The sequence below is a fragment of the Pyricularia pennisetigena genome (genome assembly GCF_004337985.1).
Source record: "Pyricularia pennisetigena strain Br36 chromosome 7 map unlocalized Pyricularia_pennisetigena_Br36_Scf_7, whole genome shotgun sequence".
NCBI classification, from domain to species: Eukaryota; Fungi; Ascomycota; class Sordariomycetes; order Magnaporthales; family Pyriculariaceae; genus Pyricularia; species Pyricularia pennisetigena.
The window spans coordinates 46,545-74,071 of record NW_021940919.1 but is presented as its reverse complement, the minus strand read 5'-3'; the positions used below and the strand labels follow the sequence as shown (position 1 = coordinate 74,071).

The 27,527-nt window shown below is 51.4% G+C and overlaps 9 protein-coding genes across 9 annotated transcripts; 4 read left to right on the top strand and 5 right to left on the bottom strand.

The window, feature by feature from the left end:
• Positions 1–4: 4 nt before the first annotated feature.
• PpBr36_09692 (uncharacterized protein) lies at positions 5–1,382 on the bottom strand (the record flags this gene model as incomplete). The annotated part of the gene is made up of 5 exons (XM_029896811.1): positions 1,136–1,382; positions 890–1,062; positions 616–813; positions 204–375; positions 5–54 (listed from the first exon to the last, which is right to left on the bottom strand). Exons 1-5 carry the CDS (start codon positions 1,317–1,319, stop codon positions 5–7), a joined length of 777 nt encoding a protein of 258 aa, XP_029745189.1. The 5' UTR covers positions 1,320–1,382.
• Positions 1,383–4,175: 2,793 nt separating this feature from the next.
• PpBr36_09690 (uncharacterized protein) lies at positions 4,176–4,869 on the top strand (the record flags this gene model as incomplete). Its single annotated transcript, XM_029896810.1, has 4 exons — positions 4,176–4,203; positions 4,273–4,357; positions 4,447–4,457; positions 4,598–4,869. The coding sequence occupies 4 exons, from the start codon at positions 4,176–4,178 to the stop codon at positions 4,867–4,869; spliced, it is 396 nt and encodes a 131-aa protein (XP_029745188.1).
• A 372-nt stretch (positions 4,870–5,241) lies between these two features.
• PpBr36_09689 (uncharacterized protein) lies at positions 5,242–6,293 on the bottom strand (the record flags this gene model as incomplete). Its single annotated transcript, XM_029896809.1, has 2 exons — positions 5,242–5,912; positions 6,056–6,293. 2 exons carry the CDS (start codon positions 6,291–6,293, stop codon positions 5,242–5,244), a joined length of 909 nt encoding a protein of 302 aa, XP_029745405.1.
• Positions 6,294–6,999: 706 nt separating this feature from the next.
• PpBr36_09688 (uncharacterized protein) lies at positions 7,000–8,383 on the top strand (the record flags this gene model as incomplete). The annotated part of the gene is made up of 3 exons (XM_029896808.1): positions 7,000–7,026; positions 7,113–7,205; positions 7,328–8,383. The coding sequence occupies 3 exons, from the start codon at positions 7,000–7,002 to the stop codon at positions 8,381–8,383; spliced, it is 1,176 nt and encodes a 391-aa protein (XP_029745406.1).
• A 908-nt stretch (positions 8,384–9,291) lies between these two features.
• On the bottom strand, positions 9,292–10,751 carry PpBr36_09687 (uncharacterized protein; the record flags this gene model as incomplete). Its single annotated transcript, XM_029896807.1, has 3 exons — positions 10,309–10,751; positions 9,520–10,232; positions 9,292–9,434 (listed from the first exon to the last, which is right to left on the bottom strand). Exons 1-3 carry the CDS (start codon positions 10,731–10,733, stop codon positions 9,292–9,294), a joined length of 1,281 nt encoding a protein of 426 aa, XP_029745407.1. The 5' UTR covers positions 10,734–10,751.
• Positions 10,752–12,258: 1,507 nt separating this feature from the next.
• PpBr36_09686 (uncharacterized protein) lies at positions 12,259–16,052 on the top strand (the record flags this gene model as incomplete). Its single annotated transcript, XM_029896806.1, has 4 exons — positions 12,259–12,343; positions 12,428–12,514; positions 14,100–15,773; positions 15,874–16,052. 4 exons carry the CDS (start codon positions 12,259–12,261, stop codon positions 16,050–16,052), a joined length of 2,025 nt encoding a protein of 674 aa, XP_029745408.1.
• An 808-nt stretch (positions 16,053–16,860) lies between these two features.
• Positions 16,861–19,503, bottom strand: PpBr36_09685 (uncharacterized protein; the record flags this gene model as incomplete). Its single annotated transcript, XM_029896805.1, has 2 exons — positions 16,861–18,488; positions 18,678–19,503. 2 exons carry the CDS (start codon positions 19,501–19,503, stop codon positions 16,861–16,863), a joined length of 2,454 nt encoding a protein of 817 aa, XP_029745409.1.
• Positions 19,504–20,755: 1,252 nt separating this feature from the next.
• PpBr36_09684 (uncharacterized protein) lies at positions 20,756–21,435 on the bottom strand (the record flags this gene model as incomplete). Its single annotated transcript, XM_029896804.1, has 3 exons — positions 20,756–20,851; positions 20,919–21,246; positions 21,371–21,435. 3 exons carry the CDS (start codon positions 21,433–21,435, stop codon positions 20,756–20,758), a joined length of 489 nt encoding a protein of 162 aa, XP_029745410.1.
• Positions 21,436–22,721: 1,286 nt separating this feature from the next.
• On the top strand, positions 22,722–26,824 carry PpBr36_09683 (uncharacterized protein; the record flags this gene model as incomplete). Its single annotated transcript, XM_029896803.1, has 3 exons — positions 22,722–24,475; positions 25,850–26,272; positions 26,473–26,824. The coding sequence occupies 3 exons, from the start codon at positions 22,722–22,724 to the stop codon at positions 26,822–26,824; spliced, it is 2,529 nt and encodes an 842-aa protein (XP_029745411.1).
• Positions 26,825–27,527: the final 703 nt, after the last annotated feature.

Here is a 27,527-nt window from a genome sequence, read left to right as displayed (position 1 = left end):
GCTTCTAAACCGGGTGAAAGTGGACCGTGGGCGCATGGATGGATCCCGGCAACACTGTTCAGCCGCTAGGACCCTTGGATTATGCTGAGCTGCATTCACGTGACAAGTTCAAGTTTGACGGGAGGTTCAACACTTTGAAACCGCATATGAACAATGTAGGGGTTTTTTTTTTTTTTTTTTTTGGTCCTTGAGACTGCAAGAACACTCGTGTCCATGATAGCTTGTCATATCTTTGAAATAAATGTGGCTGATATGGAGCAGTGCTGCTCTATGCCCGGGGTATCTCAGGTTCATCTTATCTTCTTGTAAGCCGCCAGCCAGTTGAGACTGTAGACCCTCTCTTGTGGTAAGCTCACTACTGGCCAATACCGCTACCTGTTTTCTATGCCTAGAGTCAAAGACTCGGCATGGAGAAGCCGAAACCATGCATAATTCCTCGTCACTTCCGCGACGACCTAATTCCTGACAAGCCTGTGGCGCAAATGCGTACCAGCCTCAGAACGGATGGGGCAGCGGAATTCACAACGACGTAGTAAATCAGCGCGAGGCTTGGCTTGGCCGCGCAGGTAACCCAAACTTTGAAATGTATAAGTGATTCCGGTATCACTTTGTCACCTTGGATCCCTTGGAGCTGCTTCCGTGCTTTTTCCGCTTGGCCTTGCTGCTGTCCGACTGGTTAACACTAGGATCACTCGTGTCAGCAGAGGCTTCGGCAGCTTCTGGAGCACGTCTCTTTTTCAGTGCGGCTTTCGCCTTCTCCTTTGCCAACAGCTCCTTAAGACGTAAGTTCATCTCCTTGTTCTTCTCGTCGGCCTAAAAAATGATATTCAAGATCAGTAAGTAAGACCAGGGTCGATAATTACTGAAATGGGCACCACAAGGCACAAACCAGGTCGGCCTTTATGAAGCGAATGGCGGCCTGCGTGTCCACGCCAGTCCCTTCCGGACGTGGCTCGGGCGGTGTTTCGGCCTTCTTGATCTTGTCAAAGTACTGCTTGGTCCTTGTGAGTTCCTTGAAGACGTCATGATTTTTCGCATCGACTCCTTCCAGACGCAGAGCACCTTAACCAGCATTTCATATCAGCGTCCAGATACGTGAAGTAAAGTGAATGAACAACGAAATGAAATCACATACTAAAAATGATTGATTCTATTGAGTAAGCCAGGAGAACATTGAGTTTGGCCTGATCTAATACCGGCAATTTGGAGGATATCTCCTTGAAGTTCTCAATGAGCGGCTTCAGATCAGTGTCCAGGGTGTCGACAGCGTCGGCGAGGCCCTCCACTAGGGCGTCGAATTTAACATCCTGAGAAACCATAGTGCGCACCGGAAGAAGGAAAGTGTTCTGCCTTCTCTTGAATTGGCTACGCAGTTCTGCGATTCTGTTTATTCAGAGTGATGAGTGTTGCGTATTTTTTTTTTTTTTTTTTCAGGCGAATGGGGGAATTATCAAGCGTATCGACCCGTGATCAAACTGAGATTTAATCCTGGATTGAATGGCAGGTATATGTAACTAAGGGACCTTCTGCAAGGTCTGAATTTAATATGGGACCCAAAAGATTTCTGGCCAATTGCAGGCGTGCGCTAACTCCATCTTAGCTGGGAAGCTTTGAACTTGTCGAGGCAAAAAAAAGTTCTTTGCGTCACGACATTAAATTCAACGAGTCTCTCAGCGTCACGGTTTTGCGGCACCTTGATGTGATTGGAGCTTCTTGCTCTTTGGGTCATATCATTTGTGTTTACCTCCTCCTGCCACTTTTTTTTCTTTTCTTTGTACATCCCGGCCTCTCTTCTGCAGTTTTCTTTACAGCATTCACGACCGCTCTCTATCACAAAGATGCAATGATCACATTCGACGTTAGGTGATATTACCGTTCACAGTGTCTCGAATACTGAGCCGCCGCGCGCAGTCGCGGGTGCTCGCGCGCATACCCTACAAAAGCACAAGATGGAGCAGCAATAACAACGAGGTCGACCGGGCCAGGGTACAAGGACCTGAGCCTTTGAGTGACAACAGCGATGGCACCCACCCGCGTCGACCAGCAGCAGCTCCTCGGAGCAGCAACAGCGATTCTGCACCAGAGAAAAAACCACCACTACCAGTCAACTACGATTTCCCCTTCAATGTACCGAGCCTGCTTATTCCTGTTCTACCAACCCTGGAGCTTCAGCAGCGCTACTTTCCCGTTCAGAAGCGCACCAGTTCGCAGCCGTTGCGGTCATTTGCAAAGCCAGAATCCTTTGCGGAGGCGATGCGCAGAGCAGAGAGAGTGACCGAATACTCCGATCTTCCAACGAATTACGACTTCCCTTTTGGCATCCCTTCACTTTTGATAGACACCTATTCATCCTCTGGAATAGACGTCGGGAGTCCACAATCATCGCCGCCGACGGACGCCAGGAATGGAAAACCCTCATCTAGCTCGTCCAAGAAACTAAAAAGCAGAAAGGCAAGGAAGGGTGAAAAATTCGAGGCAGCCGCAGCTGCTGGCTTTACTACGGCAAATATCTTTGACGAAACAGACGTGTCCATCTCTGAAGCCCCAACGGCCCCGGAGCCACAGCCTCGCAGTCTTTTGGCTCGTGAGATTGAACAAGGCCTAACCCGACTGAAGCCAACACACGTGCTTGCTTCTAATATACACTCGACCTACATCGCCCACTCGTTGTCATTAGTCGAGCAGCTTCCACCTGTCACATTGCTTGTTCCGGGCAAGAAGCAACAGGCCTGGATCCGAGAGGGCCAGAAAATACGACTACTGCGTGGTTCTAACGTCGTTTCTTCTGGGACGCTCGCTGCTGAAGGGTTTTCTTCTAAGAGTGACAGCGGAGGTGGCCATATTGACCAGTTGGTGGTGACTGCGCGTGCGGGGACTATCCTGAAAGAACTCGCGCCTCTTACTCCGCGGATAGACAACAGAACAGTCATTTGTCTCGTTCAAGATGCGCTTGGCCTTCCCGAGTTTCTTAACGAACGTCTGTTTCAAAACCCCGAGAGCCGTCCGCTGTATGTCTTGGGCCACATGACCCATCTACCGCGGCACCTCAGTGAGGGCTCTGACGCTTACTATTTCGCGATTCGCGAAGCGCCGGAGATGGGACGACTGTACCTCACTGCGTTGCTAGGAGATGTGGACCAGTTTGCGTCCCTCAAGAAGCATCCGCCGCCCAACTTTGTTGGTCCTCTTGAGCATTTTCTGTACGGAATGTCAACGGACAGAAAGCTGAATGTACAAACTGTACCAATGGGTCTCTTCCTACAGTTCAAGTTGACCAAATTAATGTTTTTGACTGCCGTTGACAGCGTTGTGGCAATGCTGGACTGCGAGTATAGCGAGCTGGGTCGTCTTGAAAACGGACTTGAGTTGGTGGAACAGATGCTTGAGGAGATGCGCAACGTCGTCACCAAATTACCGGAACTGGATGAAAACCCACGATTCCGCAATTACGTGGAAAAACGCTACGCACGAGTCGAGATAATAGGCAGGTTGCGGTCTCTCCACCCTTCCAGAGACAGCGATCTGCGTTCGTATGTGCTGCATGGCAGCGCCCTCGACATTGATCACACGGCCGGATGGTTTGTCAAGCGTGGTCGGGATCTGGGTCTCGAGCTGCCTACGACATGGTCGGTGATACAGTCAGTCAAGGCCAAGGCCAAACTTACTCGAAAGCGCAGTCAAGCCGCAATCCGGTTCCAACTGTGAGGGCACTACGGGTATGACCTATTTACATGCACTTGAAACAGCTCTTCTAGTCTCCTTTGGGACCTGTATAATATAAACTTTGCGGTGAAGCTATATTGGTTGTGTGGAGGGTTTTGTCCACATTTGTATTTGATTTGGAGAGCTTAAATTTATGGATTAGACTTGCAATGTTACTTACTTTATTTACATACAGACTTGTCTAGGACCAGTGTTCAATACAAGCAAATTAAACAAGGCATGTGCGTTAGAAGCATTAATAAAATAGTCCCGAATCGCAGAGCCCCGATTTCATTGTTCGTCACAACACCACCTACCCTTTACCTTCCAAATTTCCGATCCTGGTCCCACAGGACCCTATGACGCAGGGTGGGGGTTTTGTGGAAAATAACCGGCGAAACAGACGATGCAAGACGCGCGACACGTCCATTTACACACACTATTAAGCTAGTTGGTTCAACTCTTGAAAGAAAATGGAAGACGCAGATCTAGAGCAGGCGAGTCCCAGAATTCCCCATTATATTCATCATTAGTCTATTCAAAAGCGCTAACTATCACAGATTCGCAAAGCCCGGCTCGAGCAGCTCAAGGCACAAAGCGGGGGAGCCAAGTCTGGGGGCGGCGGCGGAGGTGGAGGCCAAGCTGAGCAGAGGAAGTGAGTTGTGCTGTAGTGATCACGCATGGAATCGCACTGGAGATACGGACTGACAAGCATTCTCTCTTCTCTTTTTCTCCCTTTTGCAGACAACAAGAAGGTACATATCAACCCCGTGACATCCCTCAGGCCGAAATCTTGCTGCGCTATAAAGCGACAGACCCCGGTTGACCAGACGAAAAAAAAAAAAAAAAAAAAAAAAGAATAATCGATCTAACTTTTCTTCTCGTCACCACGCAGCCGAAGCACGAACCAGCATCCTGAACCAAATCCTGCACCCCGAGGCCATGGACCGACTGGGCCGCATCCGGATGGTTAAGGAGTCGCGCGCAACCGAGGTCGAAAACCGGCTGATCATGCTGGCGCAGTCGGGCCAGCTGCGGCAAAAGGTCACCGAGGAGCAGCTCAAGGAGCTCCTCAACGCCGTGGCCGACAAGAAGGAGGAGGAGAAGATTGTGGTCAGCAGGAGAAAGGGTTGGGCCGACGATGACGACGATCTACTTGATATTTGATCAGAGTGCGGTGTCGCCTTGTTCCAGTCGGAGTCCAGAAAAATTGAAGCTTTCCTCGTACATGTTTAAATTCGAGTAGCAGGCTATGTTTGGTCAGTTGCAAACACACAAACAAGCCGGGGTAGGATGTGATGAGCTAGCCGGCAAATAATGAGTGCCATAGGGGGGGTTTTTTTTTTCTTCTCCTGTACGCAGTCCAGGGGAACACTCCCCAATATCCGTATCATGTGTGTTTTGTCAAGATAGCTATTGCGATATAATACAGCACAATATATTACGAAGACGTGGTGAGCAGTGGTGCTACAGATGATATTACAAGTCGTCCGGCTCGACCCGCCTGCCCGAGCTCAGTGTACACGACCACTTCCTTCTCTATGAGTTTTCTGCACCCGGAGTCTGTTGAGCTTCGGCCTCGAGCTGCTTCCTCCGCCGCCTGGCGTCCCTCTCCCTCTTCCTGGCGTCCCTCATATCCGGCGGCGGCTCGATGCCCAGGGCCTTCCTCAGATCGACGACGTCCGTCTCAAGCTCCTCCTCCCAGTATACGTTGATGACATCCTTGGCGCGCAGGCCGTTCTTGACGGCCCAGGGCAGGTAGGTGTCGAGGAAGCGCCTCCTCTCGCCCTCGCGCAGCGTGAAGGCGGAAAAGGTGGCCAGCCCAGTCATGGGCAGGAGGGTGTTTGCAAACTCAAAGGCCTTGAGGGCGACCTCGCCCTCGCGCACGACGGGGAGGCCCGTCAGCGCGTGGTAAAAGTCGTGGCTCTCGCGGTAGCGCTGCAGCACGTACGCGCACTCCTCGTCGTCCACGTACCGCACGTCCGCGCGGTCGTCGGGCGACACTCCCTCGCGGTCCAGCCAGGCCACGTACGTGGCGCCGACGGTGCCGGGGGGCAGGGAGCGCAGCCGCGGCAGGTCGAGCGACGTCGAGGTGATGCGCGGCCGGTCGCGGAGGATCCGCCGGCCCGTGGGCGAGGCGAGCATCGCGTCGCGCAGCCGCGGGACGAAGTATGGGGTCGCGGTCGCTTCGGCAAATGCGGCGATCAGGTCTGGAGGGGAAAATGAAGGGTTTCGAGGGCGGGCTTGTCAGATCTCAGGTAATACGTACGCGGTTGTTTCTATGGGCTTGGAAAAAAGTGAGAAGTGCTGGTGCAGCACGGAGGGGGTGGGCAGCATTTGTTTTTTTTTTTACCTCCTCGGCGGGGATCGAAAAACGACCACAGTCCCGAGCCAACGGCAAGGCCGGCGCGCTCAAGTCTCGTCAGTGGCACATGGCCCGGGTAGTTGGGCGGTGGTCGATCAAGCACCGAAAAGTACTTGCGGTCGTGGGCGATTGGTGCGCAGCTTAAGCAAGCGCGCTCCAGTATGGGCCGCTGGCGACAGGGACTCCGAATGATTGCCTGCACGGCACGAGCGCAAGACGAATTCATATTTGTTTTGGGCCGTCACCCTTCTTTATTGCAGACGCCAGCTTGCCAAATGGTGGGATAGTGCTCAGCTCAGACTACAGCATGGCATGGCCAACATGGAAAGCTTCGTAGCTGCTAAAAAGCTTCCCACTTTGTGGTTCGATGCGCAGAAATGTCCCGACCAAAATGACAGGGATAAAATGATGCATTCATCAACTCATGACTCCCGGCAGGCGAAGCGGCCCCACAGTCGGCTCCGCGCCGATTGGATCAGACCCACAAGGCTTGCGTTCGGGCCCGGTGGATTTCCATTCTTGGTTTGGTAAGATTATACGTACCGATTGGCAAGACAAAGATTCTTCCGCGTTTTGCTACAATTTATTCTTATCCACGACGACTGCAGGATCGATCGGGATTGACTCATCCTTGGAGAACCACCCCTGAAGTTCCAAGCTACTTTAACCTTTGTGGGTGGCTTTGGGTTGTGTATCAGGCCATGGAGTTGTGAAAATGTGTTGACAAGAGGGAAAAAAAAAAAAAAAAAAAAACTAAACAATCAATCAAAGGTTCATCTTTGCTAGCTTCGCTCTGGCTTTCTGTCTTGGCGTTGCTTCTCGTTTGCAAGAGACAGGGCGCAATTGGCTCTCAGCCTTTGTGCATTGCTGCCAAGCGCAACTGGTATACTTGCTGGCCCGCGTGAGATCTGCCACCGCCCTGTCGCTGTATCATGGAGGCACACGAGGAACTGATCAATGTAAGAAGGCAGTCTTTACGGACGAAGTCTACCCAGCGCTATTACATGTCACTCCCAATGATACTAACTGAAGCCTTGTGTCAAAGTGGGCTGAAGCTCAAGGAATAGTCCTTTCGGGAGTTCGACCAGACAGAATCCCAGGGCGTGGAATTGGTATCATCGCCAGCAGGAAAGTCAAGGTATAACTGGAGTCTTCTTCCTCCAACCTCAGCCCACCTTTTTATTTATTTATTTTTTTTTTGTATATAAATATTTTTTTTTACCGTCACATGGTCTTACTGGATTAAACTAATCGGACAAGCAGGCCGATGAGACTGTCCTGCGCGTGCCAACGACGGCTCTACGGACAAAATTCACCGTCCCGAAAGAGATAAGCAAGGCTCTACCAAAGAACATGACCGTCCACGGCCTCCTGGCAGCTGACCTGGCCCTCGAGGACTCGGGCAAGTATGACGAGTGGAACGCCGTGCTCCCGACCCCGGAGGACGTCCGGACCATGCCCTTCACCTGGCCACCAGCGCTGCAGGCGCTCCTCCCTACGCGCGCAGCTGAGCTGCTCGCCCAGCAGGAGGAAAAGTTCGCCAAGGACTGGGAGGCCGTGTCGTCGTCGCCACTCTCCAAGAAGCCGACCAGGGACTCGTACCGTTACGCGTGGCTGCTCGCCAACACGCGTACTTTTTACTTTGTCTGCCCGCGCACGGAGCGGCTTGCCAAGGAGGACAGGATGGTGCTGCAGCCCGTGGCGGATCTGTTCAACCACGCCGATTCGGGCTGTGCCGTCGCCTTTAACGACGAGGACTTCACCATCAGGGCCGACAGGGACTACGACGCCGGCGAGGAGGTCCTGATCTGCTACGGCAACCACAGCAACGACTTCCTGCTCGCCGAGTACGGCTTCGTGCTGGCCATCAACAGGTGGGACGAGGTGCGCATCGACGACGCCGTGCTGCCGCTCCTCACAAAGGCCCAGAGGGAGCTGCTCAAGGAGCGCAACTTCCTGGGGAACTACATGCTTGACGCCGCCACCGTCTGCTACCGCACAGAGGTCGCTCTGAGGCTGGTCTGCAGCCCCAACGAGGAGTCGTGGCACGCCTTTGTCGACGGCTTCGAGGACGCCTCGGTCAGGGGCAAGGGCGCCGCCGAGAGGATGCAGAGCAGGGTGGACCGGCTGCTGCTCAAAGCCTTGACGAGGTATCGTGACGAGATCATCGAGGAGCGCTGCGAAGCTTTGGAGGACCAAGGTCGCGATTACGGGCCCGAATTAGAGGAGCAGACGGAGTTGTTGTTGAGGAGATGGAAGCAGATATCGAGCCTGGTGAATAAAGAAATCAAGCGGCTGGGGGCGAAACTAGCGTAAATAGGAAGTAGTATAGACTCAAAATGAGATGATACCCCACTAGGAAAGGACGCAATACCTGGCAGGAAGGTCCCTCATGTCCGTTGAAAGGCTTTGATAAGTTAAGCGGCAGGTGAAACTTGGCACCGCATCGTCGAGACTACGTCTTTCTTCGGCTCAGTATGAAAAGAATCGTGGCTGCAAATCACCACAAATGTTGAAGTTCAAGCTGCCAGGTCTAGGCATGCTAAATCGGCAGTGAAAAAGCTATCAATCCATGACAATTAAACAGGCACAGCAGGTCTAGCACAAGGTCTACCTACGGCAAGAAGTTGAGAGATGATTTGCCCAAGTCAAGTCGCCATCACAAATAACGAAACGAAACCATTATGAGTATTCCCTTTTCCCATTTATGAATTTCAAACTCCAGACTCCTGCTTGGTGGCCGTGTGTTGCTTCAGCTCGAATCGGCCAACATATCAGCCTTCAGGTTCTTGCTTTGGTCTTTCAACCAAAGACGAAAAAAAAAAAAAAAAAAAAAAAAAAAAAAAAAGCCAATCCGAACTCCTTTCTGTTACAAGATTTGTTAAAAAATAACACAGGTTGAAAAGAAGTACGTAAATGCCAATGGTCCTCTAGTGTAGCATGCTCTTGCTCGCCCGCTTGCTTGCGAAGTTTTCTGGTTGTAGTCATTTGTGCTTCAATGATGAGCACATCCGGACTCTAACCTCCACAGTCCCGGCGAATTTGAGTGGGATAGGGAAGGCCGCCTCCCTAACTGAACCGGGATACTCCTAGACCGCCCTAGGCTTTACTCCCCACAGCTGTTGCGAAATGCTTTGGAAGCCTGGGGAACCGGTGGATGCAGTAGGCGTGGTCGTTGGAGGCGTGGCGTACTGGTGCATAGTCTCCGGTCTAGGTCCAGATAACTACTCCGGCCGAGGACGTTTGGCGCCGTGCGGATTCTGCCACTCGTTGTTGCCACCACCTCCCTGCGCGTTATTGTTGTTGTTGCCGCCTCCACCGCCAAAGAAGCCCTGTGGGTTGAAGCCCCCTTGCATGCCTTGGAACCCTGATATCCAGTGTTAGTCTCCAGTATCCTCTCTTGTACTGAACATCTTGTAAAAACCAACTATAAGACTTTCAAATTCACTTACCGGGCATTCCTCCGCCCATCATTCCCATAGCTCCCATATTTCCTCCCATTCCTCCCATGGCTCCCATAGGTCCGCCCATACCCCCCATACCCATGGCTCCCATGTTTCCCATGTTGCCCATACCCCCGCCCATGTTGCCCATGTTGCCCATGGGACCACCCATACCTCCACCCATCATGCCGCCTCCCATACCACCGCGGCCACCACGCATGCCACCTCCGCGCATGTTCGAGTTCATGCCCATTCCACCGCCGCGGAAGCCACCAAAGTTCGCACCGCCGCCGCCTCCAAAGTTGCCACCACCCATCGGATTGTTAAAGCCCATGTTGTTGTTGTTGTTGTTGTTGTAGGCATTGTTGTTAAAGTTGCGGTTGAATCCGCCCTGGTTCATATTGTTGACCATTCCGCCGCGCATGTTGTTATAACCGCCACGACCGCGATTATTATAACCTCCGTTGAAATTGCCACCTCCGCCGCCCATGTTGCCTGTGCGATCGTTATTGTAGCCAGCGCCAGAAGTGGGACGGTTTTGACCATCCTTGCCCGTCCGGGGCTGGTCCTTAGGCAGAGTTCGGAATGGGTTCATCGTTGGAGAAGAATAGATTACTTGGTGCTTCCTGCCGGCTTGTGAGGAGCCATCCTCGCCTTGGGATTCCAGGCGATGCTTGATAGCTGTTGCTGCCTGCTGGGATGTGAGCTCAATATAAACCTGACTGGAAATTAGAATAGCGGTTAGTATGCATGAAGAAAAGAATCACACTCCAAGTCAATTTTATATCTCAGCCGTACCCTTTGCTCTTGCCATTAACCTTGTGTTCGCTGAAGGTTATGTCCTTCAACTCGTCCTCGCAGCCTGCCTCACGGATCCAGCCTCGAATGTCGTCGTCGGTGATCCACCATTGGAGCTCGGAAATAAGGATTGCCGAAGTGGCACCTGGGTCGATGGCCCGCTCATCTGAACCTTCTTTGCGCTTCAGCGGGTTGCTCTGCTGTGGTGTGGCAGACTCGGTGTGGCTAGAATCGTCATCGTGTTTTGCGTGAGATGAATCTTCTCCATGCTGCTGGTCATCCCGGTACTGTTCATTGTCGTTGGCTCCATGTTCATCCTGATGGCCACCGCCTTCATAGGACTGTTCATGCTTGTTGTCATCACCGCCCTGCTGCTCCTGGTTGGCATCGCCATAAATGTCAATTTCGAAATCCTCCTCGGCCATTGTGTGAAAAGTTGCGAGCTAGATGCTCGAGGTTAAGCTCAGTTAGTGCTAAGCTGTATTGAAAAGGCCTAATTACGCGGTCAGGATTTACAGGAGCGTGTCTGTGGTCTCCGAACCCAAGATCAGTAAGCGAAATCAACATGATGGTGTGTGTTATCACGCCATTTCCAGCACCATTCTGGAAAAAAAAGAACATAGAGATATGAAAAGAAAAACCAACACAAGGAAAAGAGGAGAGAAGAGCAGCAAAGAGAATGACAAAACATAAAGAGAAGGAAATGCAACAAAAGAAAGCGCGGAACTTTGACCATACGTACACTCCGTGAACCTGATACACACGGCTCTCTTCTCTTCTCTTTTGTTTGTGCTCTTGTGTTGCCAAAGGCTGTTCGAAGACGAAGCTCTGTGCTTGCGGTCTTTCTCAGGAAGCGGTTGATCCGACTGTCCTGTTTGTTATTTTTGTAAGGTAAAGGTTCCAAAGCGGAAGACCCGACAAATTTGATGATTGAAAGATCGACGCAGCGGCAGATACGCGCTGTGCTTTGTACAACGATCCAGGTCCAGATACACTGCCAACTGAGCCCCAAATCTGTCCCAGACCGAACGATTCTTCCTCCCCAAGCTCCACAAAGGAATTGTCGTGCAGACAAGTTGATCGACTCTAGAAGCGGTTAATATTGGGATAATAGATAGAGTCCTCCCAGAGCGGTAGAGAGGTGATGGGCTATCTGGGGTTTCGGTCGGACTGAAATGATTGTGCGTGCGATCAATCGTTTTCGAGGGACCAAAAAAATTTGATCTCGTGGAGAACGGAAACAAACAGAAAGAAGAAAGAAAGAAAAAGAACAAATCGGCAAGTTCTTGACGATTCAAAAGCAAAAAAGCAGTCCCGATTGATGAAGACAGAGGACCGGAGATACAAGTCGTGAGGTTCGGGAAATGGATAATATCTGCACTTCGAGAAATCCCTCCCGCTGAGAAACAGGATTATGACGAGTAAGAAAATCGGAGCTTTCTTCCCCCAGGTTGAACGCAACCTATTTTTTTGGCTGAGGAAACCTTAGGTGACAACGGTACTTCGAGCTGTCCCTGGACTCGGTGGCTAGGCACCAATGAGAAGGCACGCCCGGTTCATTGGAGACCCGCTTTTCCCACTAGGTACCTACTTGTTGCTTGTCCGGCTTCCTCACAGTAGCAGTGGGAGCAGCGGGACGCGACAGACGCAAGCGCGTCGACGAATGAATGAATCCTTAATTGCACTGTGTGCACCCTGGAACAATATGTGGGTACGCCGCTGGAGCCAAATTCGACATTGCAATTTGAGGCGATCTGGCACTTGATGAAAACAGATAACGTGCGCCCCTGGAATTGCAACACCCGATAAAAGAAGCTTCCCCCCCTTCACACCCCGACGACCACCTCTTTGAAGCTACCGACGATTGCGCATTGCGACCAAAAGAACAAATAGCCAACGCGCAACAACTTTTCCACTCCGCGCTCGCGATAAAATACAAATCAGCCCACCATGTCCGACTCGGTCCAAGAAATCCTCGACGTTCCCAGGGAATTCGTCAAGGACGGCGTCCAATTCCTGAACCGCTGCCAGAAGCGTAAGTGCTTTTCGGGCCAAACGGGCGACGCCCGCCATTTCCTGCAGTAAATCACTTGCTGATGTTTCTTTCTTTGGTTCACAGCCGACAAGAAGGAGTTCAGGCAGATCTGCCAAGCTGTTGGTGTTGGTTTCCTGATCATGGGCGCTGTTGGATACATTGTTAAGCTTGGTATGTTTTCCCGCCTGGTTCCCGCATGCTGCTTGCGACTTGTGCTGACCCTCATTATCCAGTTCATATCCCCCTTAACAATATCCTGGTCGGTGGCGCATAAGTGGCTTCTAGAGCGCGAGGGCGTTTTGGTGCCGATTGGCAATGATGACCACCAACAGTTCAAAGGACAGCATGCTGCTACGTGAGGGAGCGATGGGCCACAATCGATGATGATATACGGGAGTTGGTTAAACACTTTTTTTTACCAGGCAGCGCATCGGGCGTTGGGGGCAAGCACTTGGCTTGGAGCGTGATGAATAACGCTCCCGAAAAGGCACACAAACTACATAAACATGGAGGATCATTTCTGCTGGGTTCATAGGGATTGCCCAGCCGTTTGTGACACCAGGCTGTAATATACCAAAAAGAAGAAAAAAAAAACCATCTGATCCCACAGCACGGATGACAGTCATCTCGAGATAAGCGTCTAGGCATTTATTTGTTATATATTTTTTAAACTTTGTTGATCGTGATATTTTGTTCTGATAGCCAACTCTACTATACAGCATATAGTTGGTAGAGAGATTAAATACCATGCATTCAGAATAGGAAAGGGGGAGATGCAAAGTATGGTTGGAAGAGTTGCGTGGGTGTATTTGTATCTGCTCGCTATGGCCATATTCAGGGAGGGAATGGGTCAGCCTTTGGGTTGACAAGCTATGTCTTGGGCAATGTCAACAACTTTCGAATGCCTATGTACCCTTTCCGCCCGGTCCTAATGCATAACGTTCAATGCTGCATCGTCAGAACGGAAGCGCCCTTTACCTTACTTATCATTTGTGTAAAGTAATTAATTACTTTGGTGGCACATAAGTACTCAGGTAAGGGACATCAGTTAAGCTCCCGGTAGGGGATCGGCCTAAAGCCATCGCTGCAACGCCCCCGTGGATAGACCCCACTCCGACAGAATCGTGGGGAACATTAAGTTGACTGTCCTGCTGCACCTCTACTACAGTCGGGTGAGATGGAATGAACGCCAGGGGCGACCCAGATCGTCGGCGGGGTCGGAGTTTACGATTCGGTTTCCAATCAGTGGCGTCACTGCATCGAGTCTTCCGTCTCTGCGAGGGTAGTGTCGAGCTTGCGTCCATAGGTATCTCTAGAATCAACAACATTTTTTTTTTCCTATTTTATCCAATACCACTAGCCCTCAGTCAATCACTTGTCCATGCAACTTTTTTTTTTTTTTTTTTTGAAAACATAGGCGATTGAAAAGTCAAACTCCGACATACTATTATGTTGTGAGCCCCGCCCGCCAAATCGGTATTCCAACCACTTCTTTTGATTAGACATACCGACTCTGACGGAGACCTCGGTAACGATCATTTTGCCTCTGATTTGTTTCCCCCAAAGTGCTTTATTGTCAAATTTGCCTTGCTCCGAAGTATATAGGATTTACTTTACTTTCGGGTCGTACATACCAGCTCCACATCGCCCTACTTACGGTCCCTCTCCGTACATTTTCCCGGCTCAGCCCGTACTCACAAAGTTCACCCGCCTTGCCGTCTCATCACCTTGATCAACATGTCACATCCTAGTGCAGGACATGGGAGTAGTGTCGTTGACAACGACATTGATGATGAGCAATATCACACCGCTCCTGGAGAGGTAGACGATGAGCTTGATCCAGATTATGAACATGACGATGAACCCGAGGAGGAAGATGAAAATGAGGATAACGAGGAGGAGGAGGAAGAGGAAGAAGAAGACGACGACGACTCCTCGGACGGCCAGGAAGGCAACTTCTTCATTGATATCGGCGGTCGCATGCTGGCTTTGACCCTTCCCCAGCTGCACGCTCTTATCAGCCGAGAGGATCCTAGAATTTTTGGACCCCCCGGTAGGACAAGACCAAGAACGCCTCCCGACCCTAATAGGTTTCCCAAGGTTCCCAGCGAAAAGGGCAAAGAGCTGATGGACTCGGGGCTATTTGGCCTCACCCCGGCCGCTTTGCCGTCGTCGACAAAATACTCGTCTCCGCAGGCCGAGGTTGCTCTCAGGCTTTTGGACCGTGAACTTGGACTTAGAGATCCGATAGACCAAAGAATGGACCAACGTATACTGGCCCAGACTATGATACCATCGGATCCAGCAGACATGCTGATTCGGTTCCCACAGTCGGTCTACTCGGGGCAGTTTTCCGATGACGGCAACTTCTTTTACGCTGTTGGCAAAGACTTCAAGGTTCGCATGTACGACACGTCTAATCCGTACAACTGGCGATACTATAAAACTGCCAGATTCCCCTTTGGCCAGTGGACGCTATCAGACGCCTCTTTGAGCCCTGACAATCGCTGGCTCGCCATTACGTCGCTGCTCCCACACGTCTGTCTGGCTCCTACCGATCCCAACGATTCTGGAGACCCGTACACCCTCGATCTGTCCAACACAGGGCTCACGGGCAGGGAGCAAGGCGCATACTGGCGCGACGCCCGGCACTTCGCCATCTTCTCTGTAAGATATTCTGGTGATAGCCGCGAACTTGTTGCTGGCACCAACAGAAACTCGGTCATCGTTTACGATATCGAGTCGAGGACGGTTCTGCATAACGTCGTAGGTCATAAAGACGATGTCAACGCCGTTTGCTTCGCCGACAAGTCATCTCCACATATCCTTTACTCTGGCTCGGATGACACTACCATCAAGGTGTGGGATCGCCGGAGCATGGCCGATCGGCGAGCCGCGGGAGCTTTCGTTGGCCACATTGAGGGCCTGACGTATATTGACAGCAAGAACGACGGGCGCTACCTCTTATCCAACGGCAAGGACCACAGCATGAAACTTTGGGATTTGCGCATGGCCATGAGCGAACCCGACTTTAGCAGCAAAGATCCTACAAGGTGCACACGCAACCGTACTACGGACTACCGGTGGACGGAACTTCGCGATGACGACTGGTTCCCCCATCCGCATGACAACTCGGTTGTGACTTTCCGTGGCCACCGTGTGACCCGAACCCTGATCCGTTGCCACTTTAGCCCTCCGGGCAGTACCAACTCACGCTACGTATATTCCGGCAGCTTCGACGGCAAGGTGTACATATGGAATCTTGATGCAACGCTGGCAGGAACTATTGACGTTGGCGCCGAGAGCCAGCGCATCCTCGGCCGAGCGAATGCTCGACCCAGCCCGCCGTACAGGCACCTACGTGATCATGGTTATACGTCAGCTTGCATAAGAGAGGCCCACTGGCACCCCAAGGCGCCCATGATAGTTGGTAAGTTTGTTTCGCGTTTTCCAACCACTCCGCATTGCTCCTTTTTACTTGAAACGAACTGAGGGGCGTTATAATAACACCTACTTCCTCCCTCCGACAGCCTCGGCTTGGGGTGGTGATAACACGGACAGCGGTTTTTGCAGCGTGCATTCGTTCAATGATGGTCTCGAGGACGAGGGTATCGAAATGGGCAGGCTACTCAATGAGAGGCTGGAGCCGTCGCAACCGGCAGAGTACGACACCGAGAGTGAAGAAGATGATGATGACTACGAAGCTTAAATCAGGAGTTGCATTAAGCAATGGTTTGTCTTTATTATGGCAGATTGTATTTGGACCTTGGTAGAAGCCTCCCACGACATCGCGACCGCTCATATTATATTCATTTACTCTTGGCATACCCCCCTTTTCTTTGTCGGTTCACCTTACTTTTTTCCAACTTCTCTCGCAAACTAGGTACCTTGTCACTTGATACGTTTTCACAAATGATTCATGCTATTCTATTCAGAACCCATCCAGTTCCGAGACTGGAGGCTAGATACTCAGTTTATACAACATAACATCAAAGCTCAATGAACCAAGTCAGTCACTACCCTAGTTTTGGCCTCTATCCTAGAACACTATGGTTCTCTACGACCTACCCGCATGGAATGTAACAAATTCTCCTCCGGGCTTTCTCTGCCTTGTCTTTACTAGATGACCAGGAGGATTTACGGGGTCTCGTTTGCCGCAACCTGCCATATCTGCAGGTCTATCATGCCCTACTCACGAGCGAGACGTTGCTTGATTGGGGGCGGGGCGATATTTCAGTGCCGTTGATGACCTGGGCTGGTACTGGAGTATTTGCAACCTGATTGGCTCTAAGCCAGTAGAGCGGTTATTAGCTAACGAAGCCGGCAAGCCCAGTAAGAAGCATGACAGTTCATGATGCGAAGCTTGAGCTGGCGGCCAGAATCGGGCGTGATGATCAAAGCCAGCGAGAACAACTTGAAACGCATGGCATCAACTTACAGACATCTTATCACATCCCTCATAAACACTAGCTAACCGGCGGTGCGCTCGGATTTGTCTCGCCAGCATCGCCCTTTCCTCAAGAGTTTGTAATATAACCTGTGACAGCACCTGGATTGTACCAGCGGTCCAATAGATACCTCAGACGGAGGATATGATAGGTAACACTGGATGGCTGGTACTTGACCTTTTTGGCCTCGGCCTCCTTCTGCTCCAGGCCGTTGGCCTTGTTGAGCAGATAGGCGGTGCGCTCGACGGCGGCTGGGTCGCAGTTGAGCGAAGGCCACCGCTTCCAATTCAACACAATGGCCAGAACGTCCTTTGCGGCGGCGAACTTGTTGCGCTTCATCAGGACAAAGGCGTAACAGTCGCCGGCGGAGATCAACCCCGAGAGTTGGTTGAGGCTCAGGAGGGATAGCTGAATGGTGCTGAGGTTGGTGCTGACCATGTCCCACACGTCTCGCAGGATCGCCTCTGCCGCCAGGAGGGTCTTGGGGTCGTTGGACTCGGCAAGGATATCGCCGTAAACATGCCCGATCCGCAGGATGGCCTGGAGGACGCCGCCGCGCGCGTTGAGGTAGCGTTGCCTGGTTTCCCAAATTTCGCGGACCAGGCCGATGGCTTCGTCGGTTCGTCGTTCTCGTCGGAGGACCTCGGCTAGAAGCTGCGTGTACTGAAGTGCGTCCGGGTCGTCGGCGCCGAACAACTCTCGCTGCCGAGTGAGGGCTTTGCGGATGTTGTTGCCGGCCACTGCGTACTTGGCCAGGACGGCCTGGACGCAGCCCAGGCGATAGCGATACCAGAGACGGTCCCCTTGGGTTTGCTCCGGGGTTGGATTCTGTGTTATCCAGTGGAAAAGCGTCTCGAGACGGGAGAGATTGTCTGTTTTTACGGACAAATCCACCAAGGCAAGCGCTGTTTCCATGGCGCCAGGACGGTGATGCTCGTCGCCGACCAGGGCTTTTCTGCGCTCCCAAACAGCCAGCAGCACCGTCATCGCACTCTCGTCCTTCCCCTCCTGCACTAGCCGAATACCATGCTCGTGGCCGCACGCGAGGACGCTTGGCTTTTCAAAGTTTTCACGCCGACTAACCCAGATTGTTTCTAGATATTTGCCAATCGTGCTGTCCAAATTGATGACAGCGTCCTCCTGCATTCTCTGCGCGACTAGGCACTTGACCACGCTCTCTGCCGCCTGATCCACGTCGAGTGGTTGCAGCTGCATAATCTTCTCGAGGGCGTCCTTGTGTTGCATCGCCGCCTCGATGTACTTCTTCTGCTCCATCTTGATATCCCCTAGCCGCGTGTAGATGATGAACCTCTCCTTCTCATCCTCACGGTCTGTAGTTCCGTGCAGTTCGTTTAACAACAGGAGGCGGTACTCACGTTCTGCCTCGTCTGGCTTGCCATTGCGGCGGAGCATTTCGCAGTAGTCCTTTACCAGTGCACGCACAACCGTTTTTGAAGTCTCTACCCTGAGGAGTTCTCTCCTGTCCCATACTTCTGCACACATGATCTCAGCCTCTTGGTGACGACCAAGACGCATAAGGGCAACTGATTGTTTGTGTCGCAATCGTAGTGACTTAATCTCGAGCTCCTTGCGGCGTTGCTCGATGTCTGGGGTTGTTTCGTTGGTGGAAGCAGTCATGCGGTCGAGTTGCTTGTGTATCAGGCGATGCAGCTGTGCATATGCAACCTGCGCCGTTTCTGCGGTGCTGCATTGTTAGCGTACATAAGATACGTTTGGATACGAGGCCGTTCAGGGACAGCAAGGTGACATTTGAATGTCCCCTGTGCATATTTATCCTTTGAAAAAGGGGGCAAAAAAAAAAAAAGAGGAGAAATATTCCTCATAGACTGAATGACAAAACAGAGCGAGCATCAAGACAAACTTACGCCAGCGCATCAAATCATCTAGATCCTCGGCGTACTTTTCAATACCATTCATGGCCTCCTGAAGATCATCCTCGAGTGATTTGCTCAGCGCCTCTGATTCTTCCTTTGCCTGTCGCAAAGTTTCTAGATTCTCCAGCATCGCCTTTGCCGTATCCTCCTGGGCAGTCTTTTCTGTGTTGACGGCTTGCAGAACATTTTGTGTTTGCTCCAGAATTTCACTATAATCTTGACATTTTGTCTCGAGCTCCCTGATCCTGTCGTCTTTGGCTGTGTCATTCGGCACCGGCGGTGGCACCGGTGTGGCAGGCGGCTCCGGAGCCGGGGAAGGCTGCGGTGTGGGATGGGCCACTGGGGGTGGTGAATCTAATATCGGTGCAAGATATTCGAGATTATCATCGAGACGCCTAGCATACCGCTCCATTTCCTCCGTAAAGGACGTCACGCTATGGCTACACACGGCGCAATCGTACGACGTGGCGGCTGCCGGGGCTCCGAACCCCGGCGCAACCAAACACAACCCACATCGGCCCCCGACATCTCCGTGCAGTCGCTCAAGCCTGATGTCCCACTCGTTCCAGATGGCCAGTCGATCCTCGATGGTTAAGCGATGCCACCTCTGCTCAAAGCGCCGAAGTACCGCATCCACGGCACCGAGGCCCCGACATAGAATCAGGAGATCGAGACCGGAGCCACGGAAGCTGTTTGTGGCGGGGCGGGAGGCGCTACGCCGCGTACATGGCGCTTTATCAAACAGGGCTTCTGACAGGCTACCGAGGCGCGCCCTGAGGGTCTCAAACAGCTGGCGCGATGATGCGTCACGGTCCATTATTTATTTATTTTTGGTGCGATGTCTTGCAGATGATTTTGTTTCCCCCTCGCTGGCTGGCTGGGCTGCTACTGTTGCTGCTACTGAATAGTTTGGGACTGCATGTGTGTTCTCTTGAGCGGAGCCCCTCCCTGGTCAGAATGGATTGATGCCCAACTCAAGCCGAGGCGAAAGGGAAAAACAAACAGTACAAATGCAGGTGTACTGTAGTTTTTGGAAACCTCTTAAAAAAGTGCTTATCCAGACTATACTAGGTAAGGTAGTCGGTATGTATCGCTGCATATGTTACTGACTGGAGTTCGGCAAGCGGGAGTGTGCAAGGTTAGCACTGGACGACTCAGAATTCGTGCGACATTTTGGCGAAGTTCTGGACTGAAACCCAACTCCATTGCGACAGTTTTGGAGAAGACCTAATTAGCTGCTGAATGTGCCGCTCAGCTGATGGATGGGCACAATGAATTTGGGCGAGAATGAAGCGGCCACCTTCATGCAAGTCACTTGGGTCGTCTCCAATCAGAGTCGATTCCGTACAGATGGCCCTGGTCGCTTCGCCTAAAGCCAAAGACAGCGACAACATCGAGTGTATTTCGTCGAGTTCCACGGATTCAGAAATGTTAGTGTAAATGATAGCGCTCTTTTGTTTTCTTTTCTTTCTTTCTTTTTTTTTTCTCAACCCCTTTTGTCATGTTGATCAGGCACTTGGAAGATGACCAAACCTTTTCCAGCAAGGACAAACTTGACATGGCGCGATTACCAACATCCAGGTCACCGGGTCTTGTGTTCATCACCTCCGTCTGGTTCACCCAGTATAGGCTGCCTCTTGGCATGTCAGATCGTATTTTTTTTTTTTTTTTTTTTTTTTTTTTTTTTTTTTTTTTTTTTTTTTTTTTTTTTTTTTTTTTTGCAGGTCTGATAGTTTCAGATGGACACGGATTGCCCAAGATATAGCGAGTTAGGGTTGTAAGGATCTGAGGTTGTTTTGCACTCGGATACTTACAATCTCCAGGTGAAACCAAGGACGGCGGCTCAGTGTAGCCACACATCGATGCCTGTGCAATCCACAAGAGCAGGTTGGGACGCGCTATCCTATCGGAGACGCGAGCAGATTCCATAGAACGCGTGGTTGAAATAGGTAGGCAAACATGGGTAATATTGATTTCTCACAGGGAGCGACAACAGCTCATATTCCCACGTATACGATACAAGGAATATGCGACTCGGAATATAGATGGCAGCCGTAACCTTTTCCGCTTCAACGCGTCTTCTTTGACTTGGACACAGCAGGCACCGGCCTATCGGGCCCAAACAGGCCTAGTAGATAGGCCGTTCTAGTCAGGCACAACATAGCCTAGACAACAAAACAAAATCAGTACGAGGGTCAGATTCCCGAGATAGATGAGAGGGGGTTGTCCAACCGTGACAAAAACATTGCCCCATGTCATTGCGTTCCACGACCCGAAAGCCATGAACCTGTCGTGGCGTAGGGCAAAATACGTCAAGGCAATATGACCAATGTCTGCTATCCACAACGCAATAAGGTAGTTTCTCACGACCTTGGGCTCGTTGGTGCTGTACAGCACACCAACACCGCACATAGCCAGAAGCCCAAACGCATTGCCAAGCTGCTGAGTTACCAGCAGAGCACCTTCTGAGGATGGGACAACTGGCACAGGAACATGCTGTGTAATCTGCTCCTGTATGAACCAAGCTGGTTGGGCTATAGCAGGGATGGCTCCCGCAAGCCTGATTTTGTTGTTCGTATCAGCAGTTGTTGAGACCATCCACCCACAGTGAAATAGAGGACTAGCTTGCATAAGCCTGGCCACAGTTGGGTTGCAAGAAAACAGAATGGGGCTGAGATTCTCACAGTGATATAGGCTCGAAAACCGTAAAGACAAATCGTGGAAATGGATGAAGCCACGGGCAAGCCATGGTCGAAGAAGCCTCACGACTGAGTGTGGTTGTACACGACAGCTTTCATCAACTGTTGAAATACTTGGGCAAATGTGACAAACAGATAACTAGCAACGACCAAAGAGAGTAGAAAAAAGAAAAATTTGGTATGTGATTTTGAGAGTCAATTGGTCACTTTGTGTCAAATGTGATTGAGCCATGGAATGCATGAATGGGTGTTGAGTGAATCATGGATTGATGGTTGTCAAGGAATGGTTGGTTAGTTGTACGGGTTACCAACCAACTTCATCCCAGTCAATCAAGGTGTAGACATGAATTGGGTGAATGCCGGTCAGTACTCATGGAAGGTGTACAGTAAGTATTAGCAGCGCTAGATCCACTTTGGTAGGCGCTGCTGCTGTCACAGTATTAGGCGCCAAGCTGGACGGACCTACTACGATGCGCTCTGCTGCATCACATCATCGGGCTGCAGATTTTCGGAGCAAGCCAAGCCTAAAACAACATTATGACAAGCTCTCGTCCTTGCTTAAGCTGATCAACCTCGAGCAGCCTAACATTGCCGGGTTGCAAGGGATATTTTCATAGATCCTTGTTCAGAGCCCAATCGCGCGGAATTGGCCGGCTTTTGGTTCTGCATAAGCAAGAAAGCACAAAAAGTAATATAGCCCTGGATTGCCTTGAGCGGACGAGTGAAACTGGGAGGCGCTCGTGGGCCTTTTTGTGAGACCTCTCTGGTAGAGGGTACTCCTCGAGGACCGGTGCAGGCCCCACTGTCATGTAGCTCAAAGGTGTGTTCCATATGGAGTAGTACCGAAAGAGCGGGGTTCACACGCATCACAGCCGTACCTTTTTATCGGCAAGCCGGCCCATCATGTGTCAACGCTCGTGACGACTAAGCTTGGGCAGTGGTGGGTTTAAATTGGTGTGCGTGCCCACCTTCATCGACGGCACATGGCTAAAGCCTACCTTCCAGGGGTGACAACTTATTCTCGTGATGGCTCCTCCCCATCCTCACCTTTCCTATCGTTCCCCTCGCGGCCTTTGCATGTTTTAGTTGTCATACACGGCTACACTTCTGTGGTCCTTTACTTCTCTCTCTTTCGTAAATACCTTACCTATCTTTTTTTTTTTCTTTTTCTTTTTTTTTTTTCTTTTCTGCTCACCACCCTCCCTGCCTCTTCTCTCCTTCTCGCCCCCTCTCTTACGTCCTCTCGCTACTCCCGCCCTCGTTCTATGCGCCGTTTTCTTGTTAATCGTCGCCTCTCTCGCATCTCCAATGCTTGCGCTCGGCCTGGTTCCTCAGGATGGCCACCATCGAGCCACGGCTAATGCATTTGCTGAACGACAGTAAGAGCAGTCATGATCCAAACGAACTTCCGCCTTTACAGTCGTTCCCGATCCCCAAGGGCTCAGCTGTGCACGTGTCGCTTCCCTCGCTCAGCCTAGAAATCGACCAGCGTGACGAGCAATTTGCCGTGAAGCTTCCTGCCGGACCGCCGCTCCACCACATACCTCCATTCTCGACGTTAAATTCCCTCGACGACAGTGCTTCGGCGCAACACATCCCGCCGTTGTCCTTGGTTGAGGCATCTGAGGACACGCCCTCATCCCAGCAGATCCCCCCTTTCTCGACTTTCGAAAGTCTCGACGATGCGCCTCATCGAGTGGGTCCTCCGACCCGGCTCCCAAACCCCACCTACGTCTTTGATGGGCCAGCTCGAATTCCGCAAACAGCCAACCAGTCCATACGTGCCCTCTTAGGAGATTCCAGCCCTGTAGAGTCTTCGTCTCACTCGCTTCGCAAAATACTCGACGACCTGCCGCCCGAGCTAGGTATTCATGATGATGCCACAACCAAGAAGCGGCATCGGGCTTTGGCCGGCAAGGAGGATTTTGTGCAGCTTCCTCAGCCTCTCAAGAAACAGAAATCGGCCCAGCAGGTGATGCCGCCTATCATCAATGGCCTTCACGAACCACCACCTAACGCGGCTGTCTTTCCTCCAATTTCTTCGGTAGAGTTCAGAAATGGCGACCATTCGCTGAGCCTGAGACCACTCAAAGACCTGGGTCATATTCCAGAGGACAGGCATGCGCCGGTCACGCCAACTGAAGACAAGACAGCACAGCCAGCTGTCAAGACCAGACGCAGGACCAAGCCCAGGCGGAAGTGGACAGAGGACGAGACGAATCATCTGCTGATCGGAGTTAGTCGCCATGGGGTTGGGAAGTGGACTAGTATTTTGGAGGACCCTGATTTTCAGTTCAACGATAGGACTGCTGGTGACCTCAAGGACCGCTTCCGCACCTGCTGTCCCGATGAATTAAGGGGCCAGATTAACGGTGGTGGTGGTGGTGCAAGCAAGGGAAGGGCTTCTCAGGCAACTACCACTTCGCCTACCTATTCAACTGATACCCAGGTGAGAACCAAGCGGACTCTGATGCTTGAGAATATCCTCATAGGGAATGATTCTCAGGCAGAACACGACGCTTCAAACATTAGTCCTGCAAATGCCACGGCAGCCAGCACCAGCACGTCACCTGTCTCTTCGTCATCACAGCCCCAACCAAAAGCATCAGGGGATGCATCCCAGAAACCCCGAAAGAGTCGAGCTCACCGGAAAAAGCTTGAGGATCTTGCTGAGCTTGGAATCAGCGGTCCATTCAAAAAGTCACACCGGCGCGAGCGAAGGCCCTTTACCGAACAAGACGACAAGGAAATATTGGAAGGAATCCATCGGTACGGCCCAGCTTGGACCAAGATACAGAGGGACGAGGCTTTCAATTTGTCAAGTCGTCAGCCAACTGATCTCAGAGACCGCGTGCGCAACAAGTATCCAGATATCTACGCCAAAATAGAGAAGGGAGCGTTTCAGATCATCAAGGAGCCAAACAACAGCCATCGTAACAATCTCATGGAGCCCACGGTGAACACGACCATTGAGAATTCGCTCACTTCGGTGAACAAACCTGGAGGGTCGTCTCTAGAATCTCAGCTGAACCGCACAGGTTCCAAAGAAAACCTCCCCAAATGGTCGTTGCAGCACTATGCACACGACATGTCGGAGACGAGCACAATGGGTCACCATGACCAACAAGGATCAACACTCCCCGGAAATTCAGGGGAAATGGACATTTCTAGGCTGCTTCTAGACGACACGCAGAAATGACCCCTATCACGCAATTGGTTTTTCAACCCGGCCATTTCCGTTTCATGGGGAGAATTTTGTGTGGACGCAAGCAATTCTCCCCAATGAAGTGTGACTGAGTGAGCGTCCTTGTTATGACAAACATCCCATTGCATCATGCATTTATTGTTGCCATCAGGCTCAAGTTGCTTTTTCAAGCTACAGCAAATGCTTTTCGAAGCAAAATTCCTGGAAGTGTTTCCAGTCACTCAACACGGGTGTTACCATCCTCAGTATTGTTCTTATGACGCGGATATACAGGCGGACAGGTTTCGCCGGCCCGTTCCATCAGCCTTGTTGCTCTATTCTCTATTTCTTAATACCTTCTGTCGAGTTCGCTGTTTCGAGTTTGTATCTGCTTTTATTTCCTTATATTCTGTCTTTTCTGGATACTAGATTGGAGGCCTCAAAGGCCAGTGTGAACGTACTTTTCTTTTCAGCTGGGAAACGGAACTTCTAGAAAAGGACGAATTCTGTCGTTACAGGTACAGGAACTGAAAGGGTGTACTGTCTTTTGCGAAAAAAAATTCCCCTCGGAGTCGGGGTTGGACACACGGAAACTGAGAACAGGGCAAGGTCGCAAGACCGAGGTTTACATTAGATACGAGAGCAATCTCACAGACCACGCCGGTCACTTGTTGCAATTGAGCGAGTTTTGCCTTTCTGCACACGGACCTATGTCGAATAGCCCAGTGTTCATGATCACCTTTATGCATACAAATATGCCCATTTTTAACTCTTTTCTTTNNCTTTTTTTTTTTTTTTTTTTTTTTTTTTTTTGCTTTGAGACGTCATTGTTGACGAGAAGCCATATACGTATATTTCAACCCTTACCCTGGACCGAGCGAGTAGTAATTCATTCGATCACGTGAGCGAGCGCCTTAGCAGATTCAACCTGGTTGAGCCTCTGATTGCCGAGGTCACGTGACCAAGCAAAGAGACGCGCCACGTGATTTACACACGGTCTGTGCACGGCGGGGCTTAGCTAGGGCTCCCGCGAAAGTTCGTACACCAAGATCAAAAGTTTCCCACCTTTGTGATCTGACGGAACTCTCATCGTTGACTTTTCCTCCGCCACTCATCAAACAACAGACATCGTCAAACAACAGTCAAAATGGGCAGAGGACCGTAAGTTATACACTCCTATAATGCAGTAAAGCTGTCTGGTCATTGTTGAAAACCAGATTGCTATTCTACCAACCGACCACATGGGACATGAAATACTAATATGCGTTCGACCACCACAGTAAGAAGCACCAGAAGCGCCTTGCCGCGCCTTCGCACTGGCTGTTGGACAAGCTCAGCGGTGTCTACGCCCCTAAGCCTTCGCCCGGTCCGCACAAGCAGCGCGAGTGCCTGCCGCTCATCGTCTTCATCCGCAACCGTCTCAAGTACGCCCTCAATGGCCGCGAGACCAAGGCCATTCTGATGCAGCGCCTGGTCAAGGTTGACGGCAAGGTCCGCACCGACTCGACCTACCCCGCCGGCTTCATGGACGTCATTTCGATCGAGAAGACTGGCGAGAACTTCCGTCTCATCTACGACACCAAGGGACGCTTCACCGTCCACCGCATCCAGGCCGAGGAGGCCGAGTACAAGCTCGGCAAGGTCAAGCGTGTTCAGCTCGGCCGCGGCGGGATCCCATTCTTGGTTACGCATGATGCCAGAACGTGAGTTCTTCCATCTATCAGCCGTTGGACCAAGCTTTGGTCGATCCCCAGGGTCCTCTCGGACCGCCCGAGCCCTCAAATCTTTTCCGATCTGAAGTCTTGGGCTGGGAGAGCGAGAGAGACTTTTGGGGACGGAACGGCTGGTATGTATTCTGCAAGCTTGGTTTGATACTAACATGTGTCCCGTTCGTAAATAATAGCATCCGCTACCCCGACCCTCTGATCAAGGTCAACGACACTGTCAAGATCAGCCTTGACACTGGCAAGATCACCGACTTCATCAAGTTCGACACTGGCGCCCTCGCCATGGTCACTGGTGGTCGTAACATGGGTCGTGTTGGTGTCATCACCCACCGTGAGCGTCACGATGGTGGCTTCAACATTGTGCACTTGAAGGATGCCATTGACAACACTTTCACCACTCGTGAGAGCAACGTTTTCGTCATCGGCACTGAGAAGCCCTGGATCTCCCTGCCCAAGGGCAAGGGTGTCAAGCTCACCATCGCTGAGGAGCGTGACCGCAGGCGTGCCCAGACCATCGCCGGCCACTAAATTGGTCGCGATGGCACTCGGATTGGTTTCTGCATTTGGCTTGGGTGATATCAAAAAAGAAGGTCATGGGTTTACATTACGGTCACGGAGTCCAGGATGGCGCTTTGTTTTTCCATAGGGCATGATATGCTAGCTTCTAAGTCGAGAGACTTGTTCACTGATATTCCCCTCTTCCACTGAGGAGAGACGAGGATGATGAAATGTCCAGTTTAATGAAGAACCATCCGGATCCCCATCCAGTGTTGCTGTCGCCTTTGTTGCATTGAGTGCGAACTCTTTACCGTGAGTGGCTTCAGCGTAGCAAGCTATTGCGCGGGTTAAAATAGCTCGACAGCTTCAGCTGAGGCGCCGTTCAAACGACAAACAATGCACGCGACGGTAATGTGGTGCAATTGGGCTACAAGAAGCAAGCAGTACGTCACACCATGACCTCAACAAAAAGGATTCAATAGCTTAGCTGGCCCATCGCAATGCATAAACGGAGAACAGTCGGTAAGGCGCCTTGCTTCAGGGCTAGTTGCACTCGTTCGTGTAGGAGTCTAGAATTAGACGCTGGTGGTGTTTGTGCAGCGGTATATTAACTGTTTTCAGCAACTCCCCTCGCCGGTTTAAATCAGCCGCTCCAACTATGCAGTTGTTACCCGGGCCACCACGCCATGTCAAATTCAGTGTGTTACATCTTCTTGGCCAAATTTTCAGGAAC